This window comes from Portunus trituberculatus, chromosome 45 (assembly GCF_017591435.1).
Source record: "Portunus trituberculatus isolate SZX2019 chromosome 45, ASM1759143v1, whole genome shotgun sequence".
NCBI classification, from domain to species: Eukaryota; Metazoa; Arthropoda; class Malacostraca; order Decapoda; family Portunidae; genus Portunus; species Portunus trituberculatus.
The window spans coordinates 3,371,961-3,394,979 of record NC_059299.1 but is presented as its reverse complement, the minus strand read 5'-3'; the positions used below and the strand labels follow the sequence as shown (position 1 = coordinate 3,394,979).

Genomic DNA, 23,019 nt, shown 5'->3' with positions numbered 1-23,019 from the left:
GTCTAAGGCTTACCCAGAGCACGTAAGCTGGAGGGAAGGGATGGTACAGGCTGGCGATCACAAGTCTGGCTGGTGTCAAATGAGAAGTAATCACACACAAATACACACAAACACACACACACAGTACATAACTTTCATTAACTACCGCTTGTGTTTGTATATACTTTCTAACACTCGGGAAATTCACACGAGCTATTAGTCATATTTGAAGCACTTACTGTATTTCACGTATTCCCCACTTGGCAGTAGTTTTTATCCTGTTTCACCCATAGAGTCACGAGTTAATTCTGTTACTTGTATCTTTCATCCATCCACGAGTTCCTTCTGTTCCTTGTATCTTTCATCCATCATCCATCCATCCAATCTTGCAGTACCTTTTTTTTCTATTATTTTTATTTCCATCCACCTATCTTTCCATCCGACTCACCTGGCAGTACCTTTTCTATTACTTCACCCTTAAAGCCACGTGTTCCTTCAAGAGTAAAAGGCTGTCTGATGTACAAACTCTCTCTCTCTCTCCGTCAGGCAATACATCGTAGTGCCACCGTTCTCCTGCTGGCGCTGCTGTGCTTCTCTGTCGCGGGTCAAGATGCTGGGGGCGACACGAAGGCAGCCAAGGAGCCCAAGAGTGAAGGTGAAGTAGAGGCGAAGGGGAATGACACCACTACCACCACTAACATTGCCATCACCGGAAAGAACAACAACAGCAAAAGCAACGACAACAAAGGCAAAACTGGCGACGGGAGTGCTGATGACCAAGGCGGTAAGAGAGAGAGAGAGAGAGAGAGAGAGAGAGAGAGGGGGGGGGCTATACATGATCAGTGTCCTCACATTTCAGTTTTTTAAGGATTTGATTTTTATTTGTGTTTATTTTGATTCTGTTTTGTTCTAGTTACTTATTATCATCGTCTTTGTGCCACGTTTGTCCTCTCTCTCTCTCTCTCTCTCTCTCTCTCTCTCTCTCTCTCTTCTATCTCCTTTTGTGGTGAGGTGCTTAGACACGGTTATCATTCACCATCACATTCACCACCACCACCACCACCACCACCACCACTTGTCACCATTTTAATTCCATTTTCTTTCTTCCTCAGGCAAGTTTTTCGTGAACCGAGCGGCATCCACCACCACCTGGACCTTCCTCTCCTCCTTCACCTCCATCGTGCCCTACACCTGCTACACCAGTGAGTACAGTAGTAGTAGTAGTAGTAGTAGTAGTAGTAGTAGTAGTAGTAGTAGTAGGAAATTTCATACACGTTTGCATAATGTTTGTTAATCTTTAGTCAGTAGTGTTCCTCCTCCTCCTCCTCCTCCTCCTCCTCCTCCTCCTCCTCCTCCTCCTCCTCCTCCTGTACTCACGATCCCTTCGCCGCCCCGTCAGCCGGTATGGGCGATGTTATGGCATGCATGGGCCGGCGACTAAGACGTTCACGGAAGATGGCAACGGACTGGGAGATGAACCTGGACTCGACGCGTCTATACGGCAGCAACGTGGAGGAGGAGGAGGAGGAGGAAGAGCCGCTCGAGTCCGACAGAGTTTCAAAGGAGGGCAAGTTCTTCTTCAGGATTTGGAGCACCATAAGCACCACCGCCACCATCACCACCTTTTCCACTAACCGCTCCGTCACCATCTCTGTGTCGATCTTGTGTACCTACCCCGGTATCACGTACAATACTTGCTAGTGTGCGTGTGTGTGTACGTGTACGTGCTCATGTATGCGTCTGTTTTCACGTGTACATGTGTCACGTGCACTGAAGCTTGCTGGTTGTCTATTCTTACTACTACTACTACTACTACTACTACTACTACTACTACTACTACTACTACTACTACTACTACTACAACTATGAAAAACTTCTAAACTTTATCTCATTTCTCATAATACTCCCTTTCCTCTTTTTCCTCTCATCTCTCCATTCTTTCCTCCTTCCCTCCTTCCTCTTCCCTCCACCACTATACCCTTTCCTTCACTTTCCCTTCTTCATCATCATCCTTTTCTATTCCCTTCACTTCCCTTGACACAAACAGCCTCCCGCGTGGCAAGAGGTCTGCTGCTGTTGCTTCCTCCTTCGTGTTCCCTCCAGCAAGCCTCACTGAATATGTCCGCTTGTCACCACGGCCTCCGGAACGACCTGTTGTTATTATAGTTGTTGTTTATATTGTAATTACATAACTGACCCCTGTAAATACACGTGTTAAGACTTGTGTGTGTGTATGTTGTGATCTGCCTGACAGAGAGAGAGAGAGAGAGAGAGAGAGAGAGAGAGAGAGAGAGAGAGAGAGAGAGAGAGTGGAGTGGAGGGGTGGTAGAGAAAACAGATGCACGGTATGTTGTGATCTGCCTGACTGAGAGAGAGAGAGAGAGAGAGAGAGAGAGAGAGAGAGAGAGAGAGAGAGAGAGAGAGAGGAGGTGGAGTAAACAAAGATGCACCGTATAAAGAAAAAAATAAAAAGATAGAAAGAAAACGAAGAAGGTGGAGAGAAGAAATGATGGAAGAGGAAATATGAGAGAAAAAAACAAAAAGACAAACAAAAAACAAAAATCATAAGAAGTTAAGAAATGAGAAGTAATTAAAACAAACAAAACAGTTCTCTCTCTCTCTCTCTCTCTCTCTCTCTCTCTCTCTCTCTCTCTCTCTCTCTCAGTAAAGATGGTGATGGTGGTGATGATGGTGACATGTTACTGAGCCATAAGCCACATCGTCCACCAAGGTTGTCGCTGTAGCCATTGCGCCATTGTGGGATAGTGGTGGTGGTGGTGGCGAGTTAGTGGCGGTGGTGTGGTGGCGGTGGTGATGGTGGTGGTCGCGGTAAATCTGAAGGTTCGACAGAAAATTAATGTACAGGGTGTCCATAAAGTTCCAGTACCATTACAAGTATTTATTGTTCAGAAACCATTTGACATTAAGTATTGTGTTTTTGTGAAATGTTCTACATCTATTCAAGTTTACATTCACAGCGCTTCATGCACTACATTCCACATGTGCACCCCTATAGTTGCCCTCACAATGTCAAGACGATATTCCATCTCCCTCCATACGCGCTGCAGCATATCAACGTCAACTGTTTGGACAACTTCAACAATGCGTCTACGAAGTGTGGCAAGATCCAGCCAGCCATACTGTTTCAGCAGGACGGAGCATCTGCTCATTGGTCTGATGATGTTAAGACACTTTTCAATGTGACTTTTGGATGCACATTTCCCTGGAAGATGGATTGGCCGTGACGGACCAATCGGATGGCCACCTCGCCCCCTGATCTTACCCCCTTGGATTTTTTTCCTTTGGGGGTACGTCAAGGATCGTGTCTACCAGAATCCTGTTCATGATCTTGCCACACTTCGTAGACGCATTGTTGAAGTTGTCCAAACAGTTGACGTTGATATGCTGCAGCGCGTATGGAGGGAGATGGAATATCGTCTTGACATTGTGAGGGCAACTATAGGGGTGCACATGTGGAATGTAGTGCATGAAGCGCTGTGAATGTAAACTTGAATAGATGTAGAACATTTCACAAAAAACCACAATACTTAATGTCAAATGGTTTCTGAGCAATAAATACTTGTAATGGTACTAGAACTTTATGGACACCCTGTATTTTTGGGGCCGCCGTGGTACAATGGAACCATGCGTGCTTTGGGGTCCGAGGGGTCTCCAAGCGCACGGGTTCGAATCCTGCCCACGGTCCGAGTGTAGGTTGGGCTTCCTCACTCGAGGCAACGGTTTCCTAGCGGGTGGGCTTTAAGATAGGAAGTACCACAAAAAATATCCCCTTTAGCCCATAAATTCTCGTAAAAAGCCCACATGGTATAAATAAATAAAAAAAAAAAATAAAACAGCTACAGACAGTCCCATCATCCACTCCCTGACTGTCCCATCCTTACCTCCCAGGGCCACTGGATTGAAAAAAAGGCCCACAATAAAAAAAAGGTCCAATGACATTAAAAAGACCTTATACAGAAAAAAAAAGTTTCACTGAATTTAAAAGGCCTATGGAATAAAAAAAAAGACATTAAAAGACCTTATACAGAAAAAAAGGTCTATTGAATTAAAAAGGCTTACAGAATTAATAAGGTCTACTGAATTAAAAGGCCTTATACAGAATAAGAAAAACGTCCTCTGAATTAAAAATGCCTACAAAATTAAAAAGGTCCACTGAATGAAAAAAAAAGGCCTACGGAGTGAAGAAGGTCCACTGAATTAAAAAAAAAAAAAAGGCCAGATTCTCAAGACTTTTTCCTGTTAGTATTGTAGAAATCTCATTAATCTGCCACTGGAACCTTTAAAACATCCTTAAAACTAAACCAGTGTCACTTTTAACTCCTTCTGTATAACTTCCAATAAATTGACTTCATTTAAGAGCGAGGTTTCAAGACATCCCTTTTTTTGGTTAATTCTCAGACTTGCAGGGGGACTGGTAACTAAGTAGGCTGATCTTTCGTTTTATGTTCCCCTTGGCCATGCAATTTTCCTCTCTTACATAAAAAAAAAAAAAAAATAGAGCCTTTTGAGTGTTATGTAAGCGCTGCGCAGAACAACAGAAGCATAGAAGCGAGTAACCGATCTCTCTATACACTGTTAGTAAAATAAAGACCTACTGTTGATCTAATTAACCCCTTACATACCATGACGCGTTTCCATATAGATTCTGGTTATTATTTAGTGATTTTATACAGCTTCAGAAACTCATGTGGAGGATTAAAATAGTGAAGACTGGCTATTAATCTTCTGACCTCCATAGACCCTTCCTAATGTCAATATAAATGGTCTAATGACACCCAAATCTCAAGGTAAAAAAAATGCGTCCCAGAACTGAAGGGGTTTTGGAGACTACCTGAGGGAGAGAGGAAGGAAAAAAGATACTAGAAATAACAAAAAGCTGTTCTTGATGCGTCTCCACTAAAAAAAAAAAAAGGAACAAGAAGTGAGAGATGCTGAGAAAATACTAATTACAATAACCTTTACTTGTTGTGTGTTTAATTGTGGTTGGTTTGAATATTTGCGGTGTTTATAATGTCCTTCTGGGGTTTAGGTGACCAGAGAGAGAGAGAGAGAGAGAGAGAGAGAGAGAGAGAGAGGTGAGATGGTTACAGGTTTTAAGATTTATAATGATGGTGGTTCATGGTTACAGGTTTTAAGATTTATAATGATGTTACTTGTATAATTGTCGTTCTTGTGTCCTATGGCTACCAGACGTTCACACACTCTCTCTCTCTCTCTCTCTCTCTCTCTCTCGGCACCATCAACGTCAGTACTCTCTCTCTCTCTCTCTCTCTCTCTCTCTCTTCTCTATATCTTTTGTTTGTATCTTTCATTTTTGTTCGTTATCTTCTTGTGTTATCATCCTATCACTATTTTTATCTTGTATTATCTTTAGTAGTCTTCATTTCTATCACTTAGCTTTGTATTCTCTTTACTTTTATTCTCCTTCACCTTTCTGTTTTCTTATTCATCACCTTATTCTGTTTCTTATATGTATTTTTCTACATTATTTCTCTCTTTTCCTCTATATAAACTTCCTACTCATTCTCTTTAGCACTAACATCTCTCTTCATTTCTTTCCCTTTCATAACGTTATTCTCTTCTTAAATATTCTTTTTCTTTTTATTTCTACGTCATATATCTCTCTCCTCTCTTTCTATATACTTCCTCGTCCTATTTTTCTTTTTCTCTTCATTGCTTTCTTCATATAGTTGATGAATGGAACGGACTTAGTAATCTCGTTAGTACTGAGTCAATGGGGAGCTTTAAAAGAGGATTAGATCAATTTATGGATGTGGATGATAGATGGAATTCAGTAGCTTTGCTCATACAGGGACTGCCACGTGTAGGACTGACAATCTCTCGCAGCTTCCCTCATTTTCTTATATTCTATCCTGTGTATTTGTTTCCTTTCTGCATTACTCTACGAGGATATGAAAAAATAAGGGATAATGGGCTGCACGTGGCAATTCATGTTTTAAGTATATCTGTTAATAATTCTGTCTAATCTTTTGAGTCTCCATGGCTAAGAACATGATGAATTCTGGTAACAAAGGTAAAAGGTCATTGATACGCTCTCTACATGCTGACTCCTTCACCTATGAGTTAATTAGGCAGGTGAATGCAGAGGGGAAGGGGGTCTATCACCTGTGGCCTTGTAGTGGTAGTGGTGTAGGTGATGTTGAGAAATTGTACTGTGGTTTATGTAAATTCTCTCTCTCTCTCTCTCTCTCTCTCTCTCTCTCTCTCTCTCTCTCTCTCTCTCTCTCTCTCTCTCCCTCTCTCTCTCTCTCTCTCTCTCTCTCTCTCTCTCTCTCTCTCCAACGCCCTCCTCTATTTTCTCCCTTTTTTTCTGATATTTCTCATTCTTCCTTTCCTCTTCCTTCTCCATCCATCTATCTAACCCTCTTTCCCTCCCTCCCTTCCTTCCCTCCTTCCCTTCATCCATCCATCTATCCATTCCATCGTCCTTTCTTCCCATTGCCTTCCTTACTTTCTTGCTTCAATGCACCATCACACACTCACACACACACACACACACACACACACACACGCACGCACACACGCACACACGTATTACGGTTCACAGTTAGCGTTGGCCCGAGGCGGAGTGGGAGTGACGTGGGAGGAAATAATGCCTAAGGAGGGAGAAGGAGAGAGGGAGAGGGAGGACGGAAGAGCTAACCGTACCAGGCAGTGATGGCGGGAGGCGGTGGTGGTGGTGGTGGTGGTGTTACTGTGGTCGTTGTTCTAATTCTCTCTCTCTCTCTCTCTCTCTCTCTCTCTCTCTCTCTCTCTCTCTCTCTCTCTCTCTCTCTCTCTCTCTCTCTCTCTCTCTCTCTCTCTCTCTTTCTCTGTTTCTGTTCGTTTTCGTAATGTTTGTAGGTTTTGGGTTTTCTTCTTCACCTTCTTCTTCTTCTTCTTCTTCTTCTTCTTCTTCTTCTTCTTCTTCTTCTTCTTCTTTTCTTTTCTTCTTCTTCTTCTTCTTCTTCTTATTCTTATTATTATTATTATTATTATTATTATTATTATTATTATTATTATTATTATTTTTTTTTTTTTTTTTTTTTTTTTTTATTTATTTATTTATTTATTTTTCTTCTTCTTCTTCTTCTTCTTCTTCTTCTTCTTCTTCTTCTTCTTCTTCTTCTTCTTCTTCTTCTTCTTATTATTATTATTATTATTATTATTATTATTATTATTATTATTATTATTATTATTATTATTATTATTATTATTATTATTATTATTGTTGTTGTTGTTGTTGTTGTTGTTGTTGTTGTTGTTGTTGTTGTTGCTCTTCTTCGTTGTCGTTGTCGTCGTCGTCGTTGTTGTTGTTGTTGTTAACATTGTTACTGTTGTTGTTGTTATTGTTATTTTTACTACCATTATCAGGAGGAAAAGGATAAAAAAAAATGGGGTTAAAATTCAAAGTTACCATCATCTCTTCATCATTTCGTTTATTCATAACTCTCAGTGGAATACAAAAAAGGTTTATATACACCCAGACACACTCGGAGTTTGTAAGCTTAGGGTGGTAGGCTTATCAGGGAATGCCTAGCCGTGAGAAAGTAGTAGTAGTAAAAGTAGAAGTAGTAGAAGTAGAAGTAATAGTAGTAGTAGTAGTAGTAGTAGTAGTAGTAGTAGTAGTAGTAGTAACATGACTCTTCTGATTAAATATAAACATGAATTCTTGTATTATGCAAGCGAGTAAGGCTTCTATGTTTAGCAACGTACATATTATACACTGGTAGATATACAACATTAATAATAACAAGTCACAATAAACATAACACAGACAACACTAGTAACAACACACAGCTAACTCGTCACTCGGGAAATATAAAACAAATGTGGCTTTTCTGAGTGCATGCAGTAATGTTTCCTATTCTTTACCTAAATGTAAAGGACAGTGTTCACAATGGCCCTTTTTCTCTGCCTTTGGGACATAAAGACTATCTGTGCAGGAGATAATGCATGGCTTGTTTTTAATCCTTTAGGTACCATGGCGTGTTTCTATATTCCTTTTGGTTATTGTTTGATGATTTTATACACCTTCAGAAACGTATGTTGGGAATTAGAATAGTGAAGACTGTGGCCATTAATCTTCTGACCTCCATAGATCCTTCCTAATGTCAATAAAATGATCTAATTGTACAGAAATCGCAAGATAAAAATGCTTCCCAGTACTGAAGGAGTTAAGGATCAAAATGCAGCAAATCATTAAAAAAAAAAAAAAAGTTTATCTGTGTAGGGCAAATTAATTCACGATTTTTTTTCAGGATTCAAATGTAAATTAGAAAAAAAAATATTAAAGAAAAAAAAGTATTTGTCGATTAATCTGTGCAGGACAAAAATATATGACTTTTAGGCAGCCACGTATAACAATAAAACAAAATCGTAATAAAAAAAAACTATCGATTGTGAGGAGTTGGTTTTCTATCAGCTCCTCTCGACTCAGCATTTTTATCGTTACTCATCAACACATCTGCCTTGCGTTGCCGGCAGTCACCATACCCACCGCCACCATCACCGCCCTCATCACCTCACCTGCAGCATGTTCAAGACTGAAAGGACACAAAAGGAAGAGAAATTAGAGAAAGAAGATCAAAATTGTGATATTGAATGAAATAGAAGGGAATGTTAACCCCCTTGAGTACCATGACGCGTTTTTATATTAATTTTACTTTCTATTTGGTGATTTTATACAGCTTCAGAAATTAAAATAGTGAAGACTGGCCATCAATCTGCTGACCTCCATAGACCCTTCCTAATGTCAATGAAATGGTCTAATCGTACACAAATCTCAAGGTAAAAATGTGTCCCAGTTCTAAAAGGATTAAAGGTGATGATTATGATACTAAATTGATAAGAGGAAAGAGTTAAAGAAAGAGAGTGGAAATTGTGATACTGAATAATGAAGGAGAGCTGAAGGAAATGAATGAATGAAAAGAAAGTTGAGAAAAGTAAAAAGATTTGATACAAGAAAGTAAAGTGAGACAGAATAATGATACGGTATAGTGAAATGGAAAAGAAAAAAAAAACGTTGAAAGGAAACGAAATAAGTAGAATCAAACTAAATGAAAAGGAAATTAGAAAAATTATACTAGAGAAAAAAATGGAGAAAGAAAGAAATAGTAAACTTGAAAGGACTTGAAGATGACACGATTTCATTTCACCCTTTCTCATCCTGTCAGTGTGTTTAGGAGTCTCAAATTACACAGGCAGGATTAGGAAGCCAGACGACGCCATCTTTGTTAGTGTTGGGGGAGGGAGAGGTCGTCCTGGGGTTCAAAGGAGGGAGGGAAGGAGGTCAGGAAATGTGCTCATGTAGTAGACAGGTATGTGGTGTAACCTCTTTTTCTGCACTGACCTGGCTTCTCTTTCCTTGTCTCTTCTGCCCTCCTTTTTTTTTTTTTTTTTTTTTTTTTTTTTTTTTTTCTTTTTTCTTATTTTCTTTTTTCTGTTTTCTCATTCTTTTTCATCCTTTCTAATGTTTTTTCTCTCTCTCTCTCTCTCTCTCTCTCTCTCTCTCTCTCTCTCTCTCTCTCTCTCTCTCTCTCTCTCTCTCTCTCTCTCTCTCTCTCTCTCTCTCTCTCTCTCTCTCTCTCTCTCTCTCTCTCTCTCTCATCTCATTAGGTCATGTCAGATAAAGGTCAGGTCAGGTTAAGGTCAGGTCAGGTAAAGGTCAGGTCAGGTAAAGATAAGGTCAGGTAAGGTAACACAGCACGACACTAACCCCTTGTTGCACGGCTAGCACGAAGGGCACGTCCAGGATGGCGTCCCCAATGAGAGTGCCCAGAGTAGCCTTGATTCTCACAGCATAGGACACGTGCACGCCGAAGAGGTCGCCCTTCTTAATGGAGGGAGCGATGAGGGTGGTGGGCGCCAGAACAGCCTCCTCCTCACTCTTAAGGCTGGACTGCAGGAAGATCTCACCATGGGCACTGATAGGGGAGAGAGGGGGAGGTTGTAGTAGTTGTAGTAGTGGTAGTAGTAGTGGTGGTGGTGGTGATAGCAGCAGTAGAAATAGATGGGAGGAGGAATATATGCCAATTCACGTGTAGTTTTAGTGGTGGTAGTAGTAGTAGTAGTAGTAGTAGGAGGAGGAGGAGGAGGAGGAGGAGGAGGAGGAGGAGGAGGAGGAGGAGGAGGAGGAGGAGGAGGAGGAGGAGCAAAATAGTAGTAGTAGTAGTAGAAGAAGAAGAAGAAGAAGAAGAAGAAGAAGAAAAAAGGAGAAATAATAGCAGTAGTAATAGCGATAAGAAAAAAATAGAGGAAGAGATACAGTAATCACACACACACACACACACACACACACACACACACACACACACACACACACACACACACACACACACACACACACACACACACACACACACACACACACACACACACACACACACACACACACTCACGGCTTGCTGGGGATGGTGGGGACGAGCACAAACTCCCGCGTGGTGAGGGCTCCGGGCGGCAAGCTGAGAGGGTCATCCACCTTGCAGATCGTCTTGTCTCGCACCTGTCCGTCCTGGAACATGGGCACCTCGCTCTTCTGTACGAGCTTTACCTGGGGACGTGGCGAGAAGTTAGTGGTGGTGGTGATGGTGGTAGTTTGGTATAGTATTGAGTGGGAATGGAGAGTAGGTATTAATGATGGAAGTAATAGTAGTAATAGTGGTGATGGTAGTAATGAGTGGTCTTTGATAGTTTTGTTGTAGTGGAAATGGAGATGGGAAGTATTAGTGATGGAGGTGATAGTAGTGGTGGTAATAGTAGTGAAGGTATAGTCTGTCTACTCTAAAAGAAGAAGAAGAAGAAGAAGACGTAGAAGAAGAGAAAAAAGTAAATAAATAGCTACAGATGAAGAAAGCAAACCAGATGAAGAAAAAGAAGACGAAGAAGAAGAAGAAAAAGAAAAATCACACAAATAGCAATAGGTGAAGAAAACAAACAAGAAGAAGAACAACAAAAATAACAAGACTAAGAAAATGAAGAACAGGAACAAGAATAAGAAGACGAAGAAGAACAACAACAAGAACAAAAACAAGATGAAGAAGAACAAGAATAAAAAGACGAAGAAGAAGAAGAAGAAGAGTCATATAAACAGCAACAGGTAAAGAGAACCAACCAGAAGAACCTCACCTTGAGCCTCTTGATATCCCTGGAGGTGTTGTTCTTGAGCTCCACTCTGACCATGATGTTTTCCTCGGGGTAGTACACGTTGGAGTTGAGCCTAGCCTCGATGGTGACGCAGCCGGTACAGGTGAGGAAGGAGCGGGAGATACACTTCTGGGGCGCTGGCTTCTCGAACAGGCTAGCAGGGCACTCCATCAGGCGCCGCACTGTGAGGCTGGCGGTGTTCCTAAAGGGGGAGACGTTGAAGGGAGTTGTTATAGAGAGGACACCCACTCTTCAATTATGTTTTCTCTCTCTCTCTCTCTCTCTCTCTCTCTCTCTCTCTCTCTCTCTCTCTCTCTCTCTCTCTCTCTCTCTCTCTCTCTCTCTCGTAGATATTAATGTTTGAGAATAAAAAGTGAAAGAAGACTTAACAAGAGGAACCCGTCAAACACTCACCACTGTCCCAAATCACTTTCATTGCCCCAGAAGAGGAAGAAGAATCACCAAGAGGAACACCAAACGTTTATTACTGTCCCATATTATTTTCATTGGCCCAAAAGAAGAAGAAGAATCACAAAGAGGAACCAACAACCATCCACCACTCTCACAAATCACTTTCATTGGTCCAAAAGAGGAAGAAGAACCATCAAGAGAATATTAAACACTCACCACTCTCATAAATCACTTTCATGACCCAAAAAATAAAGAAAAACCACTAAACACCCATCACCATCACCTTCATTTGCCAAAAGATGAAGAAGAACCGAGAGGAGTCACCAAGCACTCACCTCTGATGCATTTCCTGCTGAGTGGCGCCCACGAAGCCCATGACCTCGTACTCAATGCCCATGAGCGAGCCCATGTCCTGCCAGCCCAGCATGAGGGAGTAAGAGGGCGAGGCCAGCTCCGGGAAGGGCATGTCGAAGGGAAGGCGAAGTTACCCAGCTTGGAGATCAGGTTCCTCTGTACACGTGACGGAAGAGTGTTAGTGATTCAGTTTGGCAGATAGACGGACAAGCAGACATAGGTAGTCACGCACAAACACATAGACATATCTTTACCGCCTTCCTGTATTTGTCTCTTTAACCCTTTCGTGTCCATCACCTGTCTCTAACCCCTTTCCTTTCTAGTATTTTCTCTTCTCCCTTGTCTATCCTTCCTTATGTCACCCATCCTTCTCTATTGCCCTTTATCCCTTTTCTTTCCATTACCTGCCTAGTTAACCCTTCTCTTCTCCTCATGTCTTTCCTTATCTGTCACCCATCCTTCCCTATTGCCCTTTACCCGTTTTCTTTTCCATTCCCTGTGTATTTAACCCTTCTCTTCCCCTCATCTGTCCTTTCTTATCTATCACCCATCCTTCCTGTTGCTCTTTATCTCTTTTCCCTTCCTTCCCCTTCCTCCTTCCCATCGCTCACCTGTAGCTCGGTGGTGGGCCTTTCCCTCTCCGGCGGGTACACCTGTGAGGTATTGACGTACAGTGTCTTCACGAAACTGTACCCGAGAGACTCGTCCTCCTCCCTGCCGAAGCGGAAATTGAGGGCCAGCTGCACGTACACATTGCGGGAATTCACGTAGTTAGGGTCCAGCACGATCACGCCCTCTGCACGGGGAAAGAGTGCGTGGTGAGTGCAGTTAGGTTAGGTGAGGTTAGGTTGTATTGTTCGAGGGTAAAGAGACATTATGTTAGCCTCATAAGTTACGTTAGGTAAAGTTTCAGGGAAGAGAGACATTCAGTTAAGCTTGTTAGTTAGGTTAGGTAAGGTTGCATTGGATTTTTTTTTTATTTATTATTTTTATTTATACCATGTGGGCTTTTCACGGGAATTTATGTGCTAAATGGGATACTTTTTTTGGGTACATCCTATCTCAAAGCCCACCCGCTAGGAAACCGTTGCCCCGAGTGAGGAAGCCCAACCTACACTCGGACCGTGGACAGGATTCGAACCCGTGCGCTTGGAGACCCCTCGGACCCCAAAGCACGCATGGTTCCACTGTACCACGGCGGCCCCCAGACATTAAGTTTTATTTGGGATTAATTAAAGCTTGTGAAATTACGTTAGGTTAGATTATTTCCGGCGGAGAGACGGACGCAGAGTTTCCTTTGGGTTAGTTTAAGCTTGTAAAGTTAAGTTAGAGTATATTGTTTTCAGGGATGAGACACTTACTGAATTTTCTTTAGGTTAGATTAAATTTGTAAAAAGATTGGGTTAGGTAAGGTTAGGTTGCATTGTTTCAGGGAGAGAGACCCACTCAGTCTTTCTTAGGCACGTTTAGCTTGCATGTTAGATTAGGTTAAGCTACATCACTTCAGTCAAACAGGAAGAGAGAGACGCACTTCAGTCTTTGGGCTTGGTGAGGCTAAGAAATTGATATGGTAAAGCCACCCCACTTGTCCTCAAAGTAATAGATATGCCAAACTACATGACGCACATCTTACCCTATTAACATTCTCTTTTCAGGACCAGTGAGGGAAAATGGACAAGGCAGGGCAAGGTGGCAAACAATCTACAGGTATGCGAGGCGGGGCGGACAGGACAGGTGGTGAGGGAGTGTGTACCGATGTTGTCCACGTGGGTTACATGGTCCATGTGATCCCGCCGTGTAAGGTACAGCGTGATCTGCCGGAGAGAAAGTAATGTGTTGTTAGTTCCTGCAGTAGTAGCAATAGAAGTAAAAGTAGTAGTAGTAGTAGTAGTAATATGTGCTGTTGTTTTCATAATTTGAGGCATTTTTCAATAATTTTGGGACTCCTTTTTTCAAACATTTATGGTCTTCATGATTTTGGACTGTTATTTTCATCACTATTCTTTTGGGAACTGGTATCTTCTGTGGCCATTTTTTCAGACCTTTTGTCATTACGTTACCCTTAGCCAGAGCCTCTCTTGCATTAAAAGTACTGAAAGCATCACTTGTTCTAATATAAAAGCAAGAAATCCTAACATCAGCCATTCATACAGTAACAAAACCAGGATTAGATCATTGTAAGAGTGAACAAGTACGAAATGTAAACAGATCCCTAGTGTTCCTGTGTTCTTGAGTCGTGACCGTGGAAGTAACACCTTTCGGGAACAACAGTAGTGAGGTCTGGCCAGTATCGGACTTAGGATATGGACTGCAAATGTCATAACACTTTGAATAACCTTAACTTTACTTGACTGGAATAGAATTAGGGTGGAACAAAACTAGTGTTATTTAAAGATTTGCTTAATAAAAAGGACTAGAGCGATTGTAATGTTTGAAATGTTCTATAATAAAAGTAGAAGGAATATAAGGTTTGGAGTGCCCCATAATTAAACTAGAGTGATTGAAATGTTTGAATTGTTCAACTATAAAACTGTTCTATAGTAAAACTAGAGACAACGAAATGTTTGAAATGCTCCATAATAAAACTAAAGCGATTGAAATATTTGAAGTACGTCATAATAAAGCCGGAGCGATTGAAATATTTGAACTGTCTCTCTTGCCAGGCTGAAGTAAAACTAGAGGCATTGAAAGATTTGAACTTCTCTGTAATTAAGTAAAGTGGCATTTAAACTTTTGAACGGCTTCATAATAAAACTTGTCTCGAAAATTTTTGAACTGCTTCATTATTCTGTTGAACTAAAACTGTATGTACTAAATGCTTTCAGGGGAAAAAAAAAATGGAAGAACAAAAATCACAAAAGAAAAAAAAAAAAAAAAAAAAAAAAAAACGAAGAAACTCACCTTAGAATTCGGGGAACTTTTCTTGAAGACTTGAAACTTGACCACCATGGTTGCGACTACAAGAACGTCTTATCTCCAGCAAAACTCGAGAGAAACTGGGTCAGACTGGGTCGCCTCTGGAATATATATAGGAGGAGGAGAGTAGTTGCCAGATGCCACTAGGAAAAACAACTCTGGGGTTTCTGGGTGGGGTGAAAAGGAGAGTGTTCTTATGAGGTTGTCAGGAAAGGGGAGGGGGGTTATTGGGTTATGTTGGGTTGATGGGATGGGTATAGGTAGGGATGGGTGATGAGGAAGTAATGGGTGATTGCACAATACTGAGCCTATACCAGTGTTAGCTAGAAATACAGATTAAGGTCAGTGTGTGTGTGTGTGTGTGTGTGTGTGTGTGTGTGTGTGTGTGTGTGTGTGTGTGTGTGTGTGTGTGTGTGTGTGTGTGTGTGTGTGTTGCCCTCAAAACCCTTGTTAGGATGCGCGATTCTTTGTAAAAAAAGGAGGTGAAGTGTACGTGCATTTTCACACACACACACACACACACACACACACACACACACACACACACACACACACACACACACACACACACACACACACACACGAGTCATCTTTCATCAAACAAAGACCTTCCCTTACTTCCTTCACCCACCCTACCAATTCTAATCACTTTATTTCAACTGTTCTTAATATTACCATTGTTTTCAGTCTCCGTGTCTCTGTCCTTTATTATTTCAAGACCATTGGATAATTAATTTACGTGTGGCGAATTACACCTTCATTGTTGCCACATCAATACTGCAACCTCTTTCATTCTCTTCTAAGCCACTCCAAAACCAGCCTTAAATTAGTTTCTATTGTACAGACGCTGGCTTAGGGATATAAAGGATTAAAAATAGCTCGCTGAAGTGGCTATGTCTAAATAAAAAGGACCAGAAGTGTAATTAGGTAATGGTGAAGTGTCATTGTTTCCGTGCTGTGATTGGATCATATTGTCAAACACTCTCACGTCTCACCTCCACTGCTTGCAAAGGACTGCTGTTGAAGTGGCACGAGTTTCCATGGTTCTTTATACAATTCTAGTGACATACCAACAAGGTTTCTGTATAATTAAAGGGAGAAACAGTCTTGAGGATCCGGCTTATCATCTCTTTGGTCTTCGAAAACAGTCGTGGTGAGAGACCAAAGTGTTTCTGAATGTAGGCCACAGCGGTGACATGAGCGTCTAGGAAAACTGAACCACGCTGAACTCAAGGGATAGTGAGTGATGAAAGGTGAAGAGATGCATCGTGACACACTGATGGAATTAGTGTGACCGCCCTGTTGTTCAGAGAGAGAGAGAGAGAGAGAGAGAGAGAGAGAGAGAGAGAGAAATTAGATCAATAAAAGCATAAAAAAATGCATGGAGACGACAATAATCAAATCTGAGCTCAAGAAAGCGAAAAAAGAAATAAAAACAAATGACAAAGAAAAATCCATTCATTCAACACACACACACACACACACACACACACACACACACACACACACACACACACACACACACACACACACACACACACACACACACGATATCAACAGTAATCTTCTATATGGAAAACATACATAAGATTTTTGTCTGGGTTCCCTCTCACTGCGGGTCGGCGGCCTCGGAGAGAGAGAGAGAGAGAGAGAGAGAGAGAGAGAGAGAGAGAGAGAGAGAGAGATGGTTGTTGATGTCCCACTCCCCCCTAAACCCTCACCCTATACCCCACAGCCCCCACTATTGCTGCTGCACCATATGTTGACGTATACGTGTGCCTGTTCATCATAACATGCTTACTTACGAGCTAACCACTTTGTGTCGTCACTGCGGGAAACCCTTCAGTGGCTATTGCGTCAGAAAACACACACACACACACACACACACACACACACACACACACACACACACACACACACACACACACACACACACACACACACACACAGTAAATAGGTACGGGATGTAACTGGAGGCGTCGCTTTCCCGGTGTGTGGAGTGTGTTGTGGTCTCAGTCCTACCCGAAGATCGGTCTATGAGCTCTGAGCTCGCTCCGTAATGGGGAAGGCTGGCTGGGTGACCAGCAGGAGACCGTGGTGAATTACACACACACACCAGTTAATATGTGCCGGGACGTAACTTTGTGAGTACCCCTGAGCCTCACTTCAAGAGCTTGAGAGAAAGGTGGCGTGAAAAAAGAAGCTTATGTTCCTATTCTTGACCTTGACTCGGGCCTAAGTCTGTACCTCTGACGTCTTCTTGGCTGCCTGACTTGGTCACTTCTTGTTAGGGTCATTAGTGGTTATATATGTCGTGGCTTTAGTCGGCTTAACCTGTTTGGTACCATGACGCATTTCCATATTTATTCTCCTTACTATTTGGCGATTTTATACAGCATCTATAACTCGTGTGGGTATTAAAATAGTGAAGACTCTGGCCATTAATCTTCTGACTTCCATAAAGACTTCCTAATGTCAATAAAAATCGTCTAATCAAACCCAAAACTCATGGTAAGGATGCGTCCCAGTACTGAAGGGTTTAGACGTCACAGAATCATCTACGTAGTGTTCTTTTTTCAGTGGCGTGAGGTATATGAAAAGTTAAGAAGTAAAAAATAAAATGATAAATAAATGAATAATGCCTCAGTCCTTTTTATTTAGTAAGTATACAGGTAGATAAGTAGGTAAGTCTTGTCACGTATATATCTTGTTGTTGTTGTTGTTGTTGTTGATTTGTTTACTTATTAGTGTTATTGCTTTTTATATTGTTTGTGTGTTTTTTTTTATGTAAGAGCCAAGGGCAACATAAAACAAAAAAAAAAAAAGGCTCACTTAGTTGTCAGTCCCCTTGTTTTTGTTGTTCTTATTACTATTTTTTTCCTGTTGCTTTTGCTGTTTCTAGATAAGTATTACACAACTGCTGTTTTTATCGAGTGTTTTTATATATTAGTATTACCATAAATAGACAGATGGACAGAGAGAGAGAGTGATAGAGAGAGAGAGAGAGAGAGAGAGAGAGAGAGAGAGAGAGAGAGAGAGAGAATGGAGCACTTTCCTCATATGTTGTGAAAATATGAGTTGCTTGAAGGACGATATGGCAGTGTGTGTGTGTGAGAGAGAGAGAGAGAGAGAGAGAGAGAGAGAGAGAGAGAGAGAGAGAGAGAGAGAGAGAATTGAGATAAGTGAAAAGCAAGGTGGCAATATGTGAGTCGTTGTGGCTGGATAAGTGTGTGTGTGTGTGTGTGTGTGTGTGTGTGTGTGTGTGTGTGTGTGTGTGTGTGTGTGTATGGCTGGATAGGTAGGTAGGTGGATGTAGAAGCGCGTGTATGGCTGAAAAGGTAAGTAGGTGCATGGGTGTTGCTAGGAGCATGCGTGGGTTACATATCCTTACAAGGCAGAGGACACTCAATACACTGCCCAAGATCACACATGTAGGTTTGCTCTGTCTTCTCCTAACCTTAATCCACCGCTGACCTCATTGCCTCGCTGCTCTCACAATTTTGCAAGTCTTCAGGCCAGGAAGACGTGTCAGGAGCGGTGCCTCTGTTAGGATCAAGAGCTTGTGGGGCGGGACGCTAGCCGGCACTGAACAAACGTCATTCGAGACTCTGCTGATATTATGATAGAAAAAAATGCTATGTGTCGTATTTTCAAGTATTTCAGTGTTTTTAGTAGAGTTTTATATTTTTTAAGGTTGCTTTCGAGATTTTGTGAACGTTAAACTGTATTTCTGCGCTATTGATGAAAGGAAACGCTCGTGAAAAAGTGATTTCATTTTCTCTGTGGCTTCTGAAGGTACTAATGAGAGAACAATGTGTTGAAAATTGCGAGTCTAGACAGAAAGATGAGCTGTAGACATTATTCTTTAAGTCAGGCATTCAAAACAGCGTCCTAATTTAAATTATACTTAGATTAGCTTTTGTTTCGGCAGTTTGTTATATTTTGCCTGCTGTTGACCCCTTCAGTACCATAACTCCTTTTCATATTCACTCTGGTTACTATTTGTTGATTCTATATAGCTTTAGAAACTTATGTTGGAATTCAATTAGTGAAGACTCTGGCCATTAATCTTCTGAGCTCCATAGTCTCTAATGCAAATAAAATCGTCTAATCTCTCCCAAAACTCAAGGTAGAAATCCGTCCCAGTACTGAAGGAGTTAAGAAAGTTGATAGCTAAAGTGGAGAGAGAGAGAGAGAGAGAGAGAGAGAGAGAGAGAGACAAACTTTGCCTTGATGTTTTGAAATACACGAGCTATTTTTCAGAGATTCTAAGAACAATATTAGTTGAAGATGAGACAGACAAATAAGATAATGGATTAAACTCTGAGGGTCAAGGATATTTGGTCAAAGGTGCACTTAGAAACCAGTGTATTGATCCTTCTGTAGCCTGGGAAGTGTGACAGTGTGACCTCTTTCTTCCCACCACCACCACCACCATCACCCAACGATAGGCAGGATTACTAAGAAGTGAATCCAGTAGAGCCAAGGCCGCTGCTATATAAATCTGGGCCAGTCATCACCACATTAGTGTCCCCTGATGACATAACCGTTTTCTTTACTCTGATGTGGAGGTGGAAAACAATGCGGCATTTCTCTTAGCATGTCACGAAACCTTAGTAATAGAGCTAAGCGAGGGTAGGGGCTACGTGATATTCCTATTGCGTTACTGGTATGGGTGAACAAACTCCAGATTCAAGGTCAGAGTTATTTTTAGACGCTAGAGAAGGGGACAAAGGGAAAGGTTTATTTGGTACAGGTGATGATGATGTAAGGGTTGTACAGGAACGGTGTAGAGAACTGTAAACTGTTTAGTGTAGCTGTAGGCTTTTTGTAGGACAGTGCACAAAAGGAGATATTAATCCCTTCAATACTATGACTCGTTTCCATATTCATTCTGGTTACTATTTGGTGATTTTACAGCTTCAGAAACTCATGTCGGGATTGAAATGATGAAGACTATAGCCATTTATTATCTGACATCCATAGATCCTTGCTAATGTCAATAAAATCGTCTAATCATACCCAAAAACTCAAGGTAAAAATGTGTCCCAGTACTGAAAGGGTTAAAGATTATATAGGATCAAATACTCTCATTTCAGGCACTTTATGGGTGTTTAAGAGGGATATGCTCAAAGGGGAAGTTTGAATGGTAGTCTTATAGTGTAATCTTCAAAACAAGGCTACTTTATAATTTTCTAGTATCTGGTGTTGTTATTTCAGAATTGCGTCACTCAAAACGTGGAATATTTTGCAAGTATTCGGATGACACATAAGTATGAGATTGTGACGGCAAGATTTGTTTTGTTGATGTTCATAAACTTAAGGAAACAGTATCTCTCTCTCTCTCTCTCTCTCTCTCTCTCTCTCTCTCTCTCTCTCTCTCTCTCTCTCTCTCTCTCTGCTCATTTTTCCTGCCTGTGCCTGCCCCAAGATGCTAAAAATACCCCACAAAGACATCGTGCCACAGACAACCCGAATATGACAAAACAAATCACGTAACACAATTTTATCCATTTAATCTTATATAACTGTTCACTGTATGTATCAAATTACCAACAGGATTATAGGAATTTGAATTTTATGTAAGGACATCCATATATTTGATAAAGAAAGATTACGTGTAGAATTTTAATGTACTTCTTTCCTCAATATTTTTTTTTTTTTTTTTCGATGGGGAAGAAGGAGAGTTTGGTATTAAGGTGAGTGCATGCGTGTGTTTGTGTGCATATATAAGTGTGTGGGGTGAGGACACAGGTTGCTTCATTGTAGTGTTGGTGGTGGAGGTGGTGGTCTTTGTGCCAGAATTGATAATGGTTTGTGTGGTTTTTTCTTTTTCTTCTTTATATGCTTATATTTTCATTATTTGCATCTATTGTTTTTTGTTTTTTTTTAGATTTGTTTTTAGGATGTTGCAATATATTCACTATCATAGTTTTGTTTATTTGTTTTACCCGTTTATCTATCAATCAATCAATCTATCCATCTATCTATCTATCTATCTATCTATCTATCTATCTATCTATCTATCTACCTACCTACCTACCTATCCGTGTTCAGAAACGCTTTCCCATCTTACTATGACAATTTTCCAAGGCCATAGAGACAACTAACGTGGTTTTCAAGACAGTTTCTCCTTTTAATAATCTAGAAATCTTGCCAATATATCACTGGAACCATAGAAATACTCTTAAAAACACAAGTATCTTCAACTGGAGCCTTTGGAAAGCAGTGATGGTGAGAGAGCAAAGCGTTTCAGAACACGGGCCTTATATGGCTATGTATGTATAGGCTACCTTTCTATCTTTGTTTATTTTATTTATTTAACTTGTGGATTTCTTCTAACTTCTATGAAAATGTGTTATACAAGCCAGAAATGTTCTATCTAGTCGAAAATACAAAAGTGACTACAGTATCTCGTTTTCTTTGCTCTTGATACAGGCGCGGAATGTTGTGTTGCTTGTGGTGTTCCTGTCGTGCTGCTCACTAGTCTGGAGTCAACACTACCACCACCACCAGAAAGGACAACATGAAGGGAATGAAAAGGCAGCAGCGATTAATGAGGACCGTAGAAGTAAGATTATTATTTGTATTCCTTTTAATTGTAGTAGCAGTAATAGAGAGAGGCTTATAAACACTTCCGATTTGTAGCTAATCCTTTTGGTTATACTCTTTAAGAATTGTTACCTTCAATGGGCATTATTTTACCTTTTTGTAGTCTATTGTAAAGCTTCTGTTACGTAAAATAATGTGGTAATAGTGATTTTTTTTAATTCTTACTGTATACATTTTGCGTGTGGTGAGTGCGTGGTATAATGTATTGTACTGTATTCCCCACCGCGGCAGTGAACATGAGACTCTTTGCCCGGTACAGCACCACCACCGAGGCACTCATCAGCGTCATCACCTTGGTGGTTCCCTTCGTCTGTTACTCCAGTAAGGTCACCCATGCACTCTGCTCGTTTTCTCTCATCATTCCTTTATTCTTACTACCGTTCTGATTTCATTCGTTTTCTGTTTATTTTTTTTTACACCACCTATTTTCTGTGGTCTTCTGAAGCAGTAACTTACCAATTTGTGTATTATCTGGCTGTGAGGTCTTTGAAATTGTACCATCAGATTAAATTGTATTGAGAAGCTATAACAAAATAACCATGCTAATTTTCTGTGAGGTCTTTGAAATTGTACCATCAGATTAGATTGTATTGAGAAGCTATAACAAAATAACCATGCTCATTTTCAAGCCACCGGAACAGCCACATGCATGGGGAAGAGACGGCGGCGCAGCGTGACTCCCTCAATCTTTCTCAACACCCCTCGCCCTGATGCCCTCGACTCTTCCCTGCTGGAGAATCTTGACGGAGATGGGGAGACACGTGAAAGCCATGGGACAGATAGGTTTTTCTTTACCATTGTTAAAACTACAACTTCAGTCTTTACCTTCACGTCCACTTCCACCAATATCTCAATCACTGTCTCTGCCCAGGCCCTTTGTACCTTTGCTGGGTTTACTGGTCCTGTCTGTTAGCTCTTTCTAGAATCTCAAGTGTTACAGGTATACTCTGGTATGTTACCAGAATTGTGTTAGTTTAAGGACTTTTTATATATGAGTGTTTATATTGTGTGTGTTTTGGTGTGTGCCTCTCGAATAATATGACATCAAGCAAAGAATACTACATTACTATCTTTATTGTATTTTCGTGTATTTCATATCTTACAGAGTAGTACAAGTGTGGTGGAAAGGAGTTGATTTCAAACATTGGGCAGTCCTTTATGGAATGGAGTATTATGTATTGGTTTATTATAAATACTGAGTGAATGTTTTGCTGTGTACCATGGAGATGGTTTTAAGGGTTATTTTTTTTTATCAAACAATGTGTGCATAAAACTTGGGTCTTCAGAGGCTTAAAAAAAAAAAAATTAACCTTAGAAATGCAACTTAATGGGCTTTTTCCCCTTTTTTTTCTCTATGTTGCCCTTGCCCCATTCTCCCATCTTACATAAACAAATTGAGTAGTTTTCAGTCTTAAGTTGTAACTAATGGTAAAACCTAAATCCTGTGCAGTGTGTGAAGGTTTGGTGTCTTGGCAGTTTATCTTTACCTTATACATTTTACCATCTGTCAGAAACAAGGACACAAACACCAGCTTCCACATATTAACCTATAAATTTAATGTAATTGTACATTCTTTACAA

General features: G+C 40.8%; 3 protein-coding genes across 3 annotated transcripts in view; 2 read left to right on the top strand and 1 right to left on the bottom strand.

Moving 5' to 3' along the window:
• The window catches only part of LOC123519272, a 2,543-nt gene extending 340 nt beyond the window's left edge, over positions 1–2,203 (top strand). The window contains exons 2-4 of the mRNA XM_045280403.1: positions 526–763; positions 1,092–1,181; positions 1,379–2,203. Coding sequence (XP_045136338.1) covers positions 526–763; positions 1,092–1,181; positions 1,379–1,680 — 630 coding nt within the window. The 3' untranslated portion in view covers positions 1,681–2,203. The remainder of the gene's footprint in view (positions 1–525; positions 764–1,091; positions 1,182–1,378) is intronic.
• A 5,218-nt stretch (positions 2,204–7,421) lies between these two features.
• On the bottom strand, positions 7,422–14,918 carry LOC123519270 (arrestin homolog). Its single transcript, XM_045280401.1, is given in 9 exon segments — positions 7,422–8,546; positions 9,719–9,926; positions 10,401–10,552; positions 11,128–11,347; positions 11,892–12,024; positions 12,027–12,066; positions 12,522–12,706; positions 13,664–13,724; positions 14,812–14,918. Coding segments are annotated over 9 exon segments (1,053 nt in total). The 5' UTR covers positions 14,860–14,918; the 3' UTR covers positions 7,422–8,540.
• Positions 14,919–20,477: 5,559 nt separating this feature from the next.
• LOC123519274 lies at positions 20,478–22,689 on the top strand. Its single transcript, XM_045280406.1, has 4 exons — positions 20,478–20,639; positions 21,265–21,397; positions 21,670–21,759; positions 22,068–22,689. Exons 1-4 carry the CDS (start codon positions 20,637–20,639, stop codon positions 22,349–22,351), a joined length of 510 nt encoding a protein of 169 aa, XP_045136341.1. The 5' UTR covers positions 20,478–20,636; the 3' UTR covers positions 22,352–22,689.
• Positions 22,690–23,019: the final 330 nt, after the last annotated feature.

Bases quoted from the DNA above. Each gene is read 5' to 3' on its own strand.
- LOC123519274 (XM_045280406.1), top strand. The intron at 21,398-21,669 runs GTAAGATTATTA...CCACCGCGGCAG, and splicing joins GATTAATGAGGACCGTAGAA to TGAACATGAGACTCTTTGCC. The intron at 21,760-22,067 runs GTAAGGTCACCC...CTCATTTTCAAG, and splicing joins TCCCTTCGTCTGTTACTCCA to CCACCGGAACAGCCACATGC.